The sequence below is a fragment of the Stegodyphus dumicola genome, chromosome 7, assembly GCF_044657685.1.
Source record: "Stegodyphus dumicola isolate Sdum_Otavi_A_Nest chromosome 7, ASM4465768v1".
Lineage (NCBI taxonomy): Eukaryota > Metazoa > Arthropoda > Arachnida > Araneae > Eresidae > Stegodyphus > Stegodyphus dumicola.
The window spans coordinates 83144943-83163912 of record NC_140774.1 but is presented as its reverse complement, the minus strand read 5'-3'; the positions used below and the strand labels follow the sequence as shown (position 1 = coordinate 83163912).

Sequence of the window (18970 nt, the reverse complement as noted above, 5' to 3'; positions counted from 1 at the left end):
GTACTATATAATCTAAATCTCTTCAGATATGAATTGAATTCACCATGTCCAGTTAGAAATTGAGTAACTTCAAAATTGCAGAAAAAGTGTTTATTATTCAGTCTGTGAGGAATGGAAGTAAAATATAGTTTAGTCAAAGAGGCAGTAGTAGAATTCCCGTATAGTTCATTCCACTTGAGTATTGTATCATCCCTACTTTTGTTCTTGTAAAATGACTTAGGAAGTATCACTGGAGTAATTACTTGAAGATGGGTAGCTTGTTTTTCCAACCAATCAGCCCTTTCGTTTCCTAGATTGCCAGTGTGACCACGTACATGAGAAAAGATAACATCACCACCTTTATTATTAAGGTTTTTAAGAAGAGCATGGGAAGTGACAATTAATTTATTATATGAGAAGATATTCCTAAGAGAATCTAAGGATGAAAGATAATCAGTGCGAATAAGAAATTTAGCACATAGCGAACAGTTGTTAGATATCCACTTAATTGACTCACTAATGCACAGTAATTCGGCTTGGAAAACACTGCATTCATTGGGAATTCTAAAGAGTTTGTATTCCAGTTCAGAACCATGATGGAAAACGACATAAGCTAATCCAACTCGATTATTAATTTTACTGCCATCTGTATAACACACAACAGGGAAATTATCATCAACAGAATTGTCATAAATGATAGTTTGAATTGGCAAACGATTGGCAGGATGAGAAAGATCTTCAAACAACACCTTTGTATCGAATATCGAATATAAATTTGCTGATGGTATCTTTAAACTTTTTGTCAATTAAAACATGAAGGTCAATCGGAGGAAATCCTGAAATTGCGAAACAGGCTTCATAGCTAATTGTTCTGTAGCCACGCACAACTCTTAGTAAGATTCGTCTTTGAATTCTGCGAAGTATAGGGGAATTAATCTTCTTTTCTAAAGCTGTTCCCCACAATCTAGAAGCATAGCAAATAAAGGGGACAATACCCTGCTTATAAATCATATCAATAACATTATATTTTACACCAAATGTATTGCAAGAGACACGATAAGTCCTCTAAGTATCAAGAATATATTATCAAGAATAACGCCTAAATATTTAATTTCATTCACCATTTCGAATAAGGTATTATCCAAGTACAGTTGTTGGTTTGTATAGCTGACCTGCTTTCTTTTAATTATCATAATTTTAGATTTATTAGGATTAAATTCCAATTTCTGTTCTCTGGACCAATTGGAAATAATATTAAGGGTGTTCTGAGTAATGAGACTTTTCTCTTGAGAGAGAGTAATGGGACACTTCTCTTGAAGTAAATTAAAATTAGTAGATCATCAGCAAAAGCAATTGTTTTACAACTCGGACAATGTGAGAGTCTATTGAGTAGATCATTCATAATTAAATTCCACAATAAAGGTCCGGAAACCGAGCCTTGAGGGCAACCTCTTTCCAAAATGCGGGAGGAAAAAACGTGGCCAAGTTAGAGCAATGCAGATCTGTCATGCATAAAATCTTTAAGAAGGCGAAAAAAATTACACGGAATACCAGCTTTCCTTAAAAAAAAAAAAAAAAAAAAAAAAAAAAAAAAAAAAAAAGTATTCCAAGCCATCAGGCGTGGTCGAAAGCACCTTTGATATCAAGAAACACTAAACTGTGTGTAAATTTCTCTTCTTACCTTCATTTACTATATCTTTTAAGTACAAAAGAGCATCTTCACAACTCTTATGAGGGGTAAAACCAAACTGTGCTTTGTTTAGCAGTTTTTATTATGCAAAAACCAGGTAATCCTATTAACAAACAGCTTTTCTAGGCATTTTCCTAAACTAGAAAGAAGACTAATGCATCTCAAGTTATCTAAATGCGGGATACGAGGACCACTATTCTTAGGGATTAAAACAACATTCGCTGTTTTCCAGCAACGAGGAAATGAACCAAGCCTCAGACAAGTATTGAAGATTTTGGAGAATAAATTTGGAAACATTCTATGAACTTGCTTCAAAATTTCGTTTGAAATAGAATCAAGAGCGGGAGCTTTATTGTATTTAAGGTTTTCTATAACACTATTAATTTCTGACATAGTAAATGGAAGATCTGGATTAGCAACATAATTTAACGAAGCTTCAGCCCTAATTATTCTATGAAACGAATTATCCGTGCTAAAATGGTCCGTGGGAAAGCTTCTGTTAAGAACCTCATTAGCAGTTTCTTCAAGCGACTTTGTACAGTTACCAGATTGGAGATAAATTCCACTGACTTCAATTCCTTTCATAAAATTTTTCTTTAAAAATATATACGAATGGTATATTCTTATATATTTTTTTCCAAACATTCCTTTCATTTATACTCATTAGGAATTCTCTCCAAGACTTAAGCTTTGCATCCTGGAGCTTTAAGCTCTAACTATGTCTTAAGTGAAGATATTTTTGTTTATATAACTCTCTAAGAGAAGGCCTGGCAACAAATTCCCATAAAATGCTTCCAGAAACTTATTGAATCTATGCTTCGTCGTTTGGCAGCCATTATAAAGGTCAGAGGAGGACCAGCTCGTTATTGACTATAGCTATACCCAATTCAAAGGCACTTCAGTGTATTTAAACTTGTAAAAAAATTTATTATTTAAATTGGTCTTTTATTTTAAATGCGCTCAATGTATCTATCTTTTTCGGTATGGCAGATATCTATGCTCGACTGATGAGATTTATTTGGACATCCTGGAAATTCGATTGATGCTACCCCTAACCGAAATAAGACATGATCACCTATTTTTTAAGACCATTACCTGGCTCACTAAGACAGAGACCATTTGCAGGCCCATTTTTTATGAGACTATTTCGGTCAAAATTTTCCATAAAGACAGAGATCATTTTCCAGAGTACGTAAGAAAAAAACTATAAAAGTGAATGAAACGACAAGGACGAGGCGCTTATGCGTAAGTACGATGGCCGCCTAGGTCTGTTAACATAATTTCCATGTTACGCTTCCTTGTGGGTATAGAAGTGTGAAGCATGCTGTGTTTATGCTTCCACTCCCCGCTAATCTTTGGAATTTATTTTTGTAACCGTAGGCAGACATTCATGCGAAAATCCGTTTTCCCCCTTATGCATGCCAATATATTACGACTGACCAAAGTCACTGTATCAGATGTCTTAAATGAACCAAAGCTACGCGAATGCTACACCGCAGAATAGGATGCCTAAGAAAAGTGATTAGATCATTTAAGACATCTGATGCTGTGACCTTGGTCAGCGTAATATACTGTCTTGCTTAAGGGAGAAAACGGATTGTCGCATGAATATCTGCGTATTAACAAAGACAGTAAAGGCGGAACACATTTGTAAAGCATAAACAAGAATGAAAAAAACTTATGAGTTTACCTTTTGGGGTTAAATATTTAGTATAGGTTGCATAATTTATTTTTATGACTTTTTCAAATGTTTCACAGAATTGTGATTAACACCTGCAGAGAGCTTACGTAATATTTTTGTAAAATTTTGTGTATAATATATGGCTCTCATATCTCAAAATATTACTCATTTGAAGGAAATCGAGTATAAGATTTTTTTTGTCTCTTAGTTTTTTTTTTTTTTCATTGATCGCTCTTTATGTTTGCAATTAGTTCATTTTTTTATATGTGTAACAATATTTATGAATGATACATTACTGCAGATACATCGACTGCAGAATTTCTCTTTAACAGACTCCAAGATCCTTGATAAGATAAATTCATTGTGTAAGTCAAAAGCAATCATCACCAACAGTACTAACAAAACGCATTTAATTTAATTACTATTTCCTTTCTGACTCTTCTCTACGAGGTTCGCTCATTTCACAATTTATGTGAATTTTGAGGGTCACACAGTTTGACTATAGTGCAGAAGTTTACGAATAGGACTGCGAGAATATGGCCTGTTTCTGCTCGCTGACCTGTCGGTCGAAGAAAAGACTGCTGCCGATGCTGAAGTTGGTCTCGCTGAGAAATAACTTAGACTGATATTGGATCCTGTTTGGTACGTGTGTGTTCGAAATTCTGTCGCCGTCTAGGGGAGTTTATATAAACTGTTGAATTTATATCTGTAGTGAAAGGAGGCTTGAGTTTTAAGCTAGGTCCAGGTTGGCTGGTAATTTTGCGTTTGTGTATTCTAATTTATGCACTCACAAGTGGCGAAGTAGAATAAATTTAAAGTGTTTCAATTATGAGTCTGTTTGTTTAATGGTTAGCTGTTCTGGTGGGGATAATTCACCGCACAGAACAAACGCAACTCCTTATTGTTATGGTAACAGATATCGCCATTGCTATGAAAATAAGGTGGACATCTGAACACATAGCAAGAGTTACACTCTTACACTCTAAGATGACCACCTCCACAGAATTCAAAGGCATTCAAATTGGCTACTGGAAAAGCATTTTTGAAATTCAATGAATGAATTTTGAATTTCAATGTCTGTGCTTTTAAAGATGCGTAAAAATCACTGGAAAAGGGAAAAAAGCCAACGTTCTGTTAGATGAAGAGTGTGGAACTCCAGGTAGTCGTAGAGAAGGTTAACTGCACTTCATAAAATTCCAGAAATCCCGAAGAGGAATTTCGGAAGATATATTGGAACACGTCCCATAAAAGTCTCCGTCTCTAAATTTCATAAAGATCAAAGAGTAACTAAATGGTATCCTTTCCATCATTCTATTACAACTGCAGAACTGGGGGGGGGGCAGTCTCTGTTAAACAGACTAGTATAAGGCTTCTTTGGAGGAAGGGGGAAACTAGAATTCCGCTCTCATTGACGGAAGTTTAAACGACGGGTTTAAACCGCAGCGGCTATTTTTGATTAAAAATTATGACTACGACAAGTATCGCCAGATTAAATGATATAGTACATGCAAGTTTTCTTTCGTAACGCAGTAAAAAAATCGCAATATTTCCATAAACAGTTTAACACAGAGAAATGTTAAAAAACAGAAATATGTGTTATATCAGTTACATTATGACGTGAATGATTTATCTGATAGTGTAATTATAATAAAAATTCTGATGTGTACACCACATGACTTCCTTGCACGGAATATTAAATTATACGCATTTTTTCTTGCATTTCATTTAAACTTATTGGTTTGAATTACATCTACTTCGCCGACAGCGCATAATCCACAATAGAATAAATGCATTCTTTAAAATTCACTCTATTTGTTTACCATAGCGACACTCTGGCGCTAGGTTTACTTAACAGTATTATATTTCGTTCATATTATAACTCAGAATGCACAAAATTTATAACATTTAAAGAATTATCTACTCGTTGCCACATGTTATATTCAACTACTAAAGCTAGAATGATGTATAAAAGAATTTAAGCAAACAAAACAAAAAAGAAATAGTTTTTCACAGTTCTATCTTCGCGACAAGGCAAAAATACATAAAAACTCAAAATATCTGTATTAAAAATTATGAAGTAAATCTTTAACTTATTTCCTCGAAAAAATTCCAGAAATGATTAAGCATGATTTAATTCGCAACAATAAGCGAAGGCTTTATCTTTGTTGTTGCGAAGCTAAGTTTCTCTAGATTGGCAACAAATCCACTATTCTGCTGTTTCAAATGTAAACAAGCAATGGCCGCCATCAAAAAAATGATTAGGCTTAGCGGTACTTAAACAACTTTAAAATTGTTGATAATTCTAAAAATATTGCATACAGATTTACTAAAGGCATAAAAACCTTAACCGGAAGATAAGAACAATATAATTCAATCATTTTTAAAGCGAAAAATGTACAATTTACAAACATATAAGAGTAAAGAAACTGTGATCACTGAGCCAGGTAACAGAGTGGATATATATATATATAAATATATTTATATAAGTTTGGTGCGGCCGATTGCAACCAAAATACGAGGTGCACATCTACATGTTATGGCAGTCCTATATGCAAAATTTCAATGTTCTGAGGCTACTCGTTTTTGAGTTATGCGAGATACTTGCGTACGTTCGTACAGACGCCACGAAAATTTCTCTTCAGAATTCATTTTAAAGCAGTTTTATATTTTTCTGGAGGAAAAGAGTCTTTATTCTGTCCTTACGTACAGATATCATGCAAAAACATCGTTAAATTGCATTCGATAGCGGTCAAAATGGATATTTTCGTTGAAATATTCTGCCTGAAGCTTTTCGCGATTACAGTACTTCTTTTTTACTTCATACAAGGAAGTAAAAAGAGATAAGGTTTTTTAACAACTTCAGCTCTTTTCCATCATAAAATAATTTGAATTCATTCACCATACCAATATCCGACAAGATTTCTATGTTATTCCATGTTTTAAATTTTGTTATTAATGTCCTTCTTGCTTTTGTTTGTGGATAGCTTTCGTTTTACTTCCCAGCGTTTCGCAGTATCTTGACCATCGAAATGCCAGCAGCGTAAAACTCTTATTTAAAAATATGAAAACATTTCTTCAATCTACGTGAGAAAAGTTGAGCAGATTTTCTGTGCATTCGGTACAATATTCCGGCTTAAGCTTTTATGAATATTAAGAATATTAGTTAGTAAACTTTCTTCTTCAGAAATTCGAAAACTCGGTTAATCTAAATTCTTTTGTGTTTAGAATCATATTTTACGTTCTAATATGCCATTCTTATGTTAAAAAACAGACTGTTTCTTTCCTTGGATGTTACGATAAAGAAATTCTATACACTTATCTACTGAGTCAGGATTGTTACAGAAGTGTTCTAAGAGGACTCAAGTGAACATTTTAGGCCATTCTGCGCAGATGTTCAGAGCTGTTTCTAAGAGTAAATACACTTACCTGGTGTAAAAGAAGAGGGAAGACCGCCATTCTCGTACCAAAATCTATCTCCTTTTTTCAACTTGGCGAACTGTCGGGCTATGATGCAAGCAAAAGTGGGACCCACTAGGGCTCCATCCATGACTCGCTCGGAAACGCCCGCAGACCAGAGGTCTATGTCGTCGGGGTGCCTGAGAAAAACATATCAGTATGTTTCACAGTAAGAAATAATAGTTAAAAATACAAAATATAGTTAAAAACAGACAATTGAATTCATTGCAGTTATTCAGGTGGGCTTTAATACCCTAAATTGCATTATTAAAAGTTCATAGATCAAAGCGATAATTCGAGAAATTTTATGATTATCCTTTCTTTAATGTGCAGGTTTTTAGGAGCCCTGAATTATATAATAAAGCAATTGGAGGGGATTAATGGTAAACCAACACTACCTCATTGCACTATTTATGTTCTAGGAATATGTTTCTGTATTGTGTGTTGCCTATGATTTTGTTGTTTCTCTCACCCCGCTTACCAAAGTGTACAATGAAATGAATGCCTGGAATGAAATTTTCACAAGTCGCATTTATTGAGAATGAGATACATTCCGATGATATGAGAGATCACGTTACTTATGTATAGCTAATGTAAACAAACATGATCATTCTCACTCTTGTTCTCTTATGGAAAGTATCTCATTGTTCTTCATCACATAAAATGCTTAAAAATAAATTCTATCTTTAAATTTAGATCTGACAAAATTAGGAAAACGTTATCGCTTAACATATTTCACCATTTGAAGTGCAATGAAACAGTAGAGCAGCAATAGCAAAAATTGTAAATCTTTCTCATCAAATCAAGGACTCTGGCAAGAGTATCAAGAGTATCAGTGCTGCAACTGTAAGTACGAAAATCTGGGGAAATATAGAATCTTCAAAATCTGGAGATTTCAGACAAGCCTGGTTATCTTTTGATGATAGCAAACAACATTTGTTAGATCTGACAGCAAGATTCTTTCATTAAAACACTTCTTTATCTCAATCTGAGAAAACGTAAGTGTATATAGTTTTTGCCTTAATCGCAGTAAATTTAAGTAGAAAACGCAATATACGTAAGAATCGGGAAGCTAAAATGGATTTTAAAATAGTAATAGAAGCTTACATAAAGCCAAAGTAACGTTCTATATCTGCTGTAAGAAAAAAACATCACTCTCGAGAATTTTGTTGCAAGCCGACTAGGAAAAAAAAAGTTCTAGAAAGAATTGCAACAAATTATAGCATATTTAATTACGTCACTATTCAGTTACTTTGATAGCTTCTTGAAATAAATGAAAATGAAATTATACGTCTCAGCAACAATTTAGAATTACCCATTAAAGGAAAAGGAAATGTGAAAATCCGGAAGCTTATTTAAGGTAAGAAGGGAAAATATACAGTGTTCTCTTTGTTCATGTTTCTGAAAATCTTTTCACATGCTTTATAAAAAAATTTATAATTTACCCTGAAACAAACATTTTTCACAAGGCTAATCTAGGAATATGGCTTAAAAAATCAGGACACATAAACTTGAAAGTTCGTTGTGAATTGAGTGATAAAGGATTAATTGAAAAGCTAGGTGTCTCAAACAAAGAAGATTTTTTTTTTTGAAACCTACCATTACAGAAAGCACCATAGATTTCCATTTGATTTTAAAAAAATACAAGGCTACTAAATTTATAAGCATAATTAATACGTTGCTGATGACACAATGACATTTGTGGTTCTATGTTCACATAGTCAGTATGTGGAAAAGATTATTTCATATTAATGAAAGATAATTACGGTGGTTTCAGTTTCATTCTCAATTTTTGTAAAAATATATGGACTGTCGAATAAATAAAAACTGCATCGCGGTAATAAATTTTCCACTTTATCCGAACTATTAACACTGCCGTGTTTTCTCATAAAAGATGCTCACTTAAAAAAAGGCAGTTTCAAAACATAGATCAGTTTGTAGCTTGTTTCGATAAGCCTAGTTTCAAGCTGAATTTTCAAGTAAGTCATTAAGAATCAACGTTTTACTAGAGCAGTTGTGGATTTAATAGCTTGAATCTTGAAGGGAATATATTAACTAATTAATTAACTGATCAATTTATCTTTATTAACTAATTTTCCACGGATTCTAAAATACACATTTAAGGACATGCTCCAAAAATCTGACAGAAAAGTATGTTTGTATTAGATTATAAGTACTGAATATTGCTAACATAAAACAGATTATGGTACTTTTTTCAGAATATTAGGGAAAGAAAAACAAAATTAATAGAATACTAATAACGATAAACTTATTCAATTAAAACTTATATTTAAAATCATCATCTAAAAATGAAAGTGACTGAATTCAGACATTTAAAACCAAAATCATAAAATTAACTTGACCATAATTAGGTTAACATTTTATTACCGAAAACAAATAAAAAATTGTTATGACTCAATTAAAGATTTTCGTCTTAAGACGGTCCAAGGTTTTCTCACACCTCACCCCTATCACCTATCCACACGAGATGCAGTATGAGTTTAAGATCTCTAACCTAGTGCACAACAACCGAGTCTAAGACTTTAGTTTGGCCTCTTAAAATCACCTATTAGTGTGACTTTAAAATCTTCTTTGAGCAAAACATTTAACAAACGTTTCCCAAAATTCTCATATGTTTCAAAATTACTCTTATGCATGCCAATTCTATGTTCTTTAACTAAAATGTTCGTCCTTTCCGTTTAAGAGAATAAAAATTTTGAGTTCTAATTTAAGATAATAAAATTAAGTTGCTGACTTTATTTTAACTAATTAATGAAACATAACCTCAAAATTTGATTTTAAAGATATCAATCTAATATCCTTCGAAGATGTCGCAGAGAATTAATGAATTGCAGTGTGACGTAACAATGGGAGTTTTACTTGCCTGATCATAGCATTTTCAGTTTTTGTTTATATAAAATCCAAATACGAATATGAATATTTGGCTCATTAAAATTCAATATAATGAGCTGAATGTTTATATAAATATACAAATCGACCTTCTAAAAGAGCTTTATTTGAAATTTTGAAAACATTTTATTTACCATTTAAAATAAAACTTATTAATGTACAATTATTAAAATACACGTTAATCACAGTAAAAAATTGGCATGACCGTTACAAAAAATCCATGATATGTCTAAATATATCGCTACATGTATAAAGGCAAAATTTCTCACCTTTCTTTAATAAAATCTGGATAATTTGCCTTCGGAATCAGCATTTTGGGAGCCCGAAAAGAATGCTGTAGCAGCATTCCACAAGCTATGTAAATTCGTCAATCTTCGTGTAGTTCTTTTAAACTTTTAACGGCATCTAATTAATTTCATATACTATGAAAAATTTCTAATTCTTCCCAATCTTCTTTTTATTTTATATCTAGAATTTCCGAAGTCGTTGATATAGAGTATCATATATTTCTCTTCTCTAAATAAACATCAAATTCTGCTATGATGAGACATTCGGCACTATTTCCGGATGCAATTTCTTCAGTTTATTTAACTTACTGCTTACTGCTTCCAAAACAGCCACGGTTTCCTTTTCAGTTAGGATCTCGACAACGTAGATTCCATACCAGGCAATAAAAGCATTTATTAATGACTCTATTTTACTATAACACAGCTAATGATACTTTGATCCATTAACTGAAAATTGCTGAAGCTAAAATTGGGCCAGATACGTTCTGTATGGAGGCGACATTTTGTCATCGTAAATATAAAACATGGTGAGTTTCTTTCCTTCAACACCAATTCAAAGGCTTAATCATTCTTCCTAGATATCAGCTGTTCCTTTATCTTAAATCATAATTCCAAAGAATGTTTTAACATATTTCATGCTCTTGAAGCACACGAATTTAGTTGTATTACAAACCATTAAGGTTTTCTCCAATCAAGTTGACATAAATCCCCAAATGATAATCTTCAGTCTTTGCTCACAAAGTTTCCTTTTGAGCACTTTTAACTATTCGAGCGCAAGGATTACCTTATCACATCAGCCGCAGACAAAACCAGTATTGTCACCTTTTATTACGTTTTAGATTCATAACCCAAGAAAATGAACAGCAATTTAATCTTTTTCATCCTATAATTTCGCGACTTTCATAGCATTCACTGCAAATTTCTCAAACCTATTTGAAATTTTTATGAGAAACATTTTAAATACTATTTAAATGTTTTGAATTTTGCCTTTCTTAGCATTTCTTTAGTAGTTTTCATTCACTATAAATTCGTATTTATTACATTTTTATTCGCAACAATTCATATGTGAAACGTGAATATAAGCTAGTTTTCCTTGAAAAGGTCTTCAAAACATTTTCCTTTCCTTCAAAGCATAAACTTTATGTATGACATATCAAATTAAGGAATAAGCAAACATTATTTTAGCACATATTATGATTCAAACATAATTATCCTTTTTATACTTATGGAGATCTTTCATATTATTTTTAATGCTTTCTTTTGTTGGTTTCTTAAGCGTTTTTCATATTTAACTTATTACACTTCTCATGACAATTCATAATTCTGCTTTTTCCCTTTAGGTTACCCTGCATTTCAGTTTATCTGGCTTTGAATACTTTCCCAGTGTGCATATTTTACATATATCTCGTATTCCCTTTATTCCATTTTTTATTATTTCTCCCCTTTTTATCTGATTATTGATCTAAATAACTTTATCTTTTAGAGCTATAAATGTATATCTCTTGTTTACACTGAAGATAATCATCATTCTCACTGACAAATCAAGTAGCAGATACAGGGTATTATCATCAATGAGATTATCATTATCTACATAATAATTGAAAATCTGTTATTATTTTAATTAATATACGAATGAAAAAGGAACTTTTATGCAACCGAAAGACTTCTTAGAAATAAAAGAAGTTAATATCAAACAGTAAGTTACATTTAATCCCTAATATAATGTAACGTGAGAGCTCATGAAACAAATATACTTTTATAACTGTTATCGCGTGACTATTTGAAAATGGAAGCAAGAAAGGCATAACTATAAAATGGCTAATATTCGTCTAGTGAACTGCGAATGTTTTCCTACAAAGATATATTCTAGTTTTATTCCGCATAATATGTTGTTATAGCTTATAGAGATTCCCTTAACTCAACTTTTTATAAAGATTACTAATGTCGCTTACTTGTAAAGTTTGGAATATTTATAAGCAGTCCCATTACTCATGTAGAATTCCAGCTCTTGAAACGTTTCGACTCTAGGAAGTCCGCACCATTGTCGGAAGAAATTGTACCCGGGTACGCCATGTTCTCGACCCCGCATGAGGTTGATAGCAGCTAGGTCTAGGCCGAATGGTTCTGGACGGTCCTCGAAAAGGTGGTTTGTCACCTGGGAAGTATAAAATAACGGAATTACAAAACTAAAATTTGAAATTCTGGAAAATTCAAAATTAGATTGCTGTGAAATAACGAAACATAGATCACGAAGAATAGATCACGAAGTATTGTTTTTTTCAATCAGCCAAAATATTCTGATTGTTCATTAGGTTCTCCGGTTATAATACCGGAGAAATCTTGGATATTTATAAGAATATAGTTCCAGTATGACATTAGACAATTAAAACAAATGGCGAACTAAAAGTCTTCTTGAATGATTTGATGCTAGAAGAAGAGGGATAAAAGACCTCGGATCCGTCTCCCGGGGGATTCTTCTTCAAAAGTGGAAGGGAGCTGGGCAAAATGTCCATGACCCATGCCAGTGATAGATGCAATTCTGTGCCCTTCGCCGCAATAAAATTCTTTGACGTGTTCTAATATTACTGTCAGATATGTTAGATAAATCACAACAACGTTATGTGGGGAAAGACGCATGCGCGACATCGATCATCCAAGTCGCCGCTCGCTGACTTCATTAAAACTTGAATCTTTTCTTCAGTTTTTAGCCATACTTACTTGTTGTTATCGCGACTACCTGTGATTTCCCTTTTCTTACTACCAGCAGCAACGTTTTATAAGTTTTATTTATACAATTATTACATAATTAAAAATAGTAACTTCTTAATAAATATTTAGTTAAGATTAGTTTCACATTAACTTCTGTCCTGAAATTCTCTGAAATATATTTTGCCTAGCTATAGCGCATCCCAGAAGACTCAAGATTAGTTAGATTAAAAAACAAAGCCATGGCTAGATCTTTAATATTCTTAAATGAATTCATTTCAGATATCCCAAAATTGTTACATTCTGTTGTGGCTTTGAAATAGCCCTAATTATTTACATTTTATACACAGTTTAAACCTAAAGTAGGAATTATGAATTGAAACCTAAATTAACCTCAACAAGTCAGTTTACCTCCGATGAAATGAAGGGATCGTAAGTCTGAGCAGGCGTGTTTAGGAGTCCTCCAACCAATTTATCGATCATGCCTGGTTCATATATGATGAAAGGATGCCGAAGAACTTCTCTGAGTTCAATTGAATCTGTGAGAAAGAGAAATTAGTTATGTCACTGGTTCATCCGATGGTAATTTACACATGATAATAATAAAACAGCATAATGAAAATATAAATTTTTCATAGGAAATGTTTCAAACATATCTAGAATTGCAACAAAAACCGAGCATATGGAGTGGATTGCTTTTCCTTTAATCACAACGTTCGATAACCAAATTATATAATAAGAAATATAAACCAGTTATTTCTGAGAAATTAAACAGGGTTTTGGATATTCCCAAATGCAATCATCAAATCGTTATTGAATCTCAGCGTTTCATAAATTCTTTTATTGGTTAATAGTCTGTGAAACTATTTATTTAATGTAACAGCTTTAAATAAATAATTTCACAGACTATTAAACAGAGTGATAAAATAGAAGCCAATACATTCCTTAATGCATAATTAGTTCATAAGATACGCTTGATAGGTTTGCGGCAAATTATACCTCTAGCTACAAAGAACAGGACTCCTCATTAATAATGGGTCATTCTTTCAAGAATACCGTGATTTTGCGTAATAAATAAACTGAATTACCTTCCTGTTCTCCGTACATAGCATATTTAAATGCACAAATCCAAGATTGAAAAATACATAATTGGAAATTTAATACATAGGTAGAAGCTGTAATATCATTAGTTCCTTTAATTTACGGATATTTATATTTACGGATATTTCCTAACATCCATCAAATTGACGGGTATAAGAAACCAAGTAGTTTCTTAAAAAACTAATTCAAACTGTTTCTGAGACATCTTTATTCATTGTCTGGAACTCAACGACTGCAGATCATTCCTTAGCCTTCAGCCAAATGCTTTATATTTACGCTTTAAGCATGTACGATCGGCAGATAATCACACGTAACATATTCTTTACTCTGGCGAACCGCTGTGGTTTGATATTGAATTGAAGTTATTGAAAGATATTTCCGTTGAATTGTGATTTTTATTCAGCATCTACGTTCCAAATACTTTTACATTGTCGCCGAAACCTAATTTAACCCATATTTTACCAATGATCGAAGAAATTAAAATTTTTGATTGAAATTTCTAATTTTGTTTTATAAATAGGTAAGAAAAGATAATAAATTTAAAATATACGAAACTTTTATTTTCTTTGAGATTACAGGCTGTCCTATACGTATATAGGACGATGGTCAAATCCAGTGCTGTGAAGTTACAGGACAATATTTTCTTTCAAGCCCGTTCTTTTGAATGAAATGGTGAAAAACAACTCGAACATCAGCTAATATTAAATTTTTTACAAATAGTTGTTGGTTTCCTTGTACAATTATTTAATTGACAACGACGTCAATGTCCATCAGGGTTTTTGACAATTACGTGATCAGTTTGCATTTTCAAGAAGTCCGGATTTCTCTGCTGCGCACCTAATGTTCCGCGCCTTGAATGTTCCTAAGTATTGATAATCCCAAATAGCTGACTGTTATAGCCCGTCGATATTCTAGAAGATGGTGGTTCTTTCATATACATTTTACAACCATGTCGACTGAAACAGCTCACCATTCTTTCATCAGTGCTTAGATGTTCGGAAAATACACCTACGTGTTGTAAAGCATCATTCAGTAAATCATGAAGTGGATGTACTTTGTAATAGGCGTCCGAATCAATGGTGCTATTGTCAATGAAATGAATGCACCGCTTGATTTCAGAATATCTAGTTCGTGGCATTGCTCGACTAAATAGTATAGTTCCTGTGTCTAGCGCGTTTTCCCAGTACATTTTTTCACGTGGCAAAATGTGGCAGCCTCTATAAAAATGTATACCTAGGAATTGCTTGAGTTTATATGTTTTGTCAATAAAAAAAATGATGATTATTTTTCTACCCAGCGTGTCTCTTACTCTTAATAACCTCTTTGTTTATCATTTTTTTAGCGACATACTCAAAGAGTTCTGTAGGACATTTTCCAGAAACAAAATCAGCTGGAGACTGACCAAAATCTTCAGAAAATATTTCTGAAGCCAGTGAATATTTAGGAACGCACAATCTTTCCAATCAAGGTTCGGCACACATTTCATCAGCTTTATTTCCTACTATAATTTCCACAGTTCGTGCTGTTAATGCTGCGTTTTCATCACAACTAGCTTGGCTGTGTCTAATCTTTAGTGCAGTCATCGTCTATTTCTTCATTGTCACTAACTGTATCTGGATCAGGTGGTATTATTACCATTTACGGCTCAGTACCTTCATTATCTTATGTGGTAAAATATTTCAAAGCTTTTTCAGCTGTAAGAAATTTTCGACTCATTTTGGATGCGTAAAATAAATATACCTTACAAAATAAACATTCACAAAAGTAAATTTCTTTCATACAAATAAAACGTGTGAAACGTCTTTCAGATGCTAAATATAACTCTTTACAAAAAGGGACGCAGGATAAGAAATAGTTGATTGTTATATTTTACAGCGGACGTAACCATTTCACTCCAAAGTGGTGTTATGTTTTAATGTCATATAATAGTGGATTTTACCGTTGTCCTACTTATAGGACGCTCTAAAAAAAAGCAAAATAAGGATCTATAATATATTTTTCTTTTGGATTTTTTGTCATTCACATTGATCGAGACCTATTTTATTTAAAACAAATTCACACTTTTTATTTTACCCTCTTTTTCCCTTTTTTTATGCGTTTAAAAATAAAATGCAAAAAATCAAAATTAGTCTTTTTGTACGTCTTTTAAAAAACAGATTTCTAAAAGTAAAAATTTAAAACAAAATAGTTAATATAACAAGTAGCTTTCTGGCAATAATACAATGTGAAAGAAATAGTTTAAATATTATTACTTTTTTTGTACACGCATCAAATATGTACTGTCCTGTATATAGGACAATGGTAAAATATGGGTTACTAAAAAAACCGGTTTATTACGATTAACTGTGAAACTGGCTTACCCGTCATTAGAGATAGGTATATATCATACATTCTGAAATTAAGGGCTGACGGGGAAATAAATTTGGGTATGTATTCGTCTCATTACATCGATAATTGTCAGTATAAATTATAAAAACTATAAAAATAATGGTTTTTGTAATTTTGCTCATGAAGTACAAAATCGGTCAAAATGACGAGTTCCCTAAATATAGTATTTTAAACACCTTTTTCTTTCTGATTTAATTCATTAAAAGCTCAAAAATGCGCCAAGAGATCATCTTTATGGACTCCGCAAAAACTGCAAGATCAAGTAAACATTTCCATTGTCTAATGCAGCGTTTCCCCACCATAGTTCCGTGAAACATAGTTAAGGGTTTCACATGAAATAGGGAAATAACACGTGCATCATAAAAGGAAAAACAATTTTTATTCTGATTCGGTACTGCACTCGTGTAACTTCGGTGGGAGAAGCGGGTGTGACCGTAATAAGAGTCTAGCCGATGGCAATTGAAAAGCTGCCTTTGGTTATTCGTCTATGCTCAGTTCCACTCGTCAGACGTTGTCAACAGACGTAGTATAAATTTTTGTTACTTGCATTATCAATTCAATTGTTTAAAAAAAAAAGGAGAGAGAGAGAAAGTGTGAGGGTTTTTTTTTTTTTTTATGGAAAGAGATTCACTTATTGTTTATCAATTGTTATTAAACTGTACATTGACACTGTAAAACTATGCATGCAGCACGAGTCTAACCGAGCACAGCCGAACAGCCAATGGTAGCTTTTCAGTTATCACAGACTATAATCTAGTGTGACTGTGTATGCACTAGTGATGCAAAACGTGTACGATCATGTGGCTGGTTAAACAGAACACTAGAGCGTATTTTTTTATTTTACTATAATTTAGTTTATTTTATTTAACTATTATTTATTTTATTTTACTATTATTTTGAATATAATTTCGGTTTTGTTTCTCCTTTTTATATTTTGTTATAGATTTTAACTATTAAAATGTAGCGGTACTTGAAGGTGCTTTCATTTTTACCACGATATTTTCAATGACGATGTTTTTAAACTGCGAAGTTTTTGAATCGCCTTTTTTTCGACGATGGTATTTTGTATTTCGATGTTTTCTCCTTGCTTCCTTTTCTCCCACAATGTTTCGTACATCGCGTTTTCGCCTTGCGTTGTTTTTCTCCTAGACATTTTCGTAGGCGATGTTTTCGCTTGTAATCTCAAAAACACCATATATCCCATCATTACTACTACTACTACTATTTAAATATTAGCCTATTTAAAACAAAATTTCCTCCTATCGGGTTAAACATCAATCCAGTATAAAATCTGCTTATCTTCCTATTAAGTTAAATTTAAAAAATTCTGTAATAGTGAGGATTTTCGAATAAAATATAAATAATTTATCCAGGAACTTACCCAGGAATGTGTGGTGCTTGTCATACAACCGAACTCTATTCTGAATGAAGGTGTGACCGAAACGAAAAGCAGACGATTGGAAAGAATTGGCAGGACCAGCATGAGTGTCTTCATCATAACCATTCCAGTAACCCTATATATGACAAAAAGTATTTCAAAATAAATCATGGTTATCGTTTCAAGTATGCTGAAGAATTTTTTTTTTTTTTTTTTTGACAAATCTTATAGCTGATATGAACTTTTCGATTATACTTAACTTCCGTTACCAGTTTTTTAAAATGATGAATACTCAGAATATAACAGCATATTTTATATATGTATATTTTTTCTAGTTTGAATAGATTCTAAACTAGAAGCTGCATTTTTAAGATTGAGGCAGAATTATTATTTTTAAGAAGTTACTAGTTTCACTCAATTTTATGATTTTTCTTTTTTAAGTCACTCACTTTTGAAGGTATGCAGTAGCAGCTAAGGCTAAAGGAACTAACTGTTATAGGATCAGAGCAAGCTGTTAAGCTGTGAAAAAAGATGACTAATATGTAAATTTTATAGTGCCCGTGAACTTCTGGGACTAACGGATATTCACCTGAATGATTAGAAGAGTGCAAGAAACATTTGGATCTGCAAAAGAGTTAACTTCGCATTGTTTAGTTGGAGGTTTGCTACAGCTTATATTATACTTCACACACGCTTCCGGGATACGATGTCAAAGTCTACGGATATGATGTTAATTCTGGGATACGGTGTCAAAATTAACATTGCAAATTCCATTGTAACATGTAGCATGATTTCTGCCTCAGTAAAAGAAGCTTTTAAAGCTTCATTTTTGTTTTAATTATTGGTATTAACTGCCCTTATATTTTACTTTACAACAATATCTAAAAACCTGATTTACTTAAGATGCTTACTAGGGTAATTATGTGTCATGGGAAAAATCTAAAACCAACGAATGCCAAGGTATTATATCCATCAGGTCGACTATCGGTGAAATAACAGGAAATTGAGGCATAAGAAAAGAGAAATAAGTTACTGTTTAACTTTCTGTTTACATTATTAAGGAATTTGGGATTATTTATATTCTGTCAGAGCTATGCAAAGTGAGTAAGTACAGTTTAAATATTTCATTGTAATTAGGCTTTAAAATAACAGCAGGCAACATATTGATGAAATACTGATTTTACAAATACAACTAGTGATTTCTTAACAACAACATTATAGAAGACCCTAGGACATCCTAAAAATGTTGTTGGAATTAAACAATTGTTTTCAATTAAAAGTCTAGTTATTAAATACTATCACAGTTTGCACATTGAATACATATAAGTAATAAATACTTATTAAACGCAATAGACTTACATTTATATGTATTGTTAAGAATTTGGTATTTAAAA

At 32.5% G+C, this 18970-nt stretch overlaps 1 protein-coding gene across 1 annotated transcript in view; it reads right to left on the bottom strand.

The window, feature by feature from the left end:
* Nucleotides 1–18970, bottom strand: part of LOC118181625 (chorion peroxidase-like) — an 85467-nt gene that overhangs the window by 8768 nt on the left and 57729 nt on the right. The window contains exons 11-14 of the mRNA XM_035350791.2: nucleotides 17580–17712; nucleotides 13121–13248; nucleotides 11956–12158; nucleotides 6777–6946 (exon numbers count right to left, since the gene is read on the bottom strand). Coding sequence (XP_035206682.1) covers nucleotides 6777–6946; nucleotides 11956–12158; nucleotides 13121–13248; nucleotides 17580–17712 — 634 coding nt within the window. The remainder of the gene's footprint in view (nucleotides 1–6776; nucleotides 6947–11955; nucleotides 12159–13120; nucleotides 13249–17579; nucleotides 17713–18970) is intronic.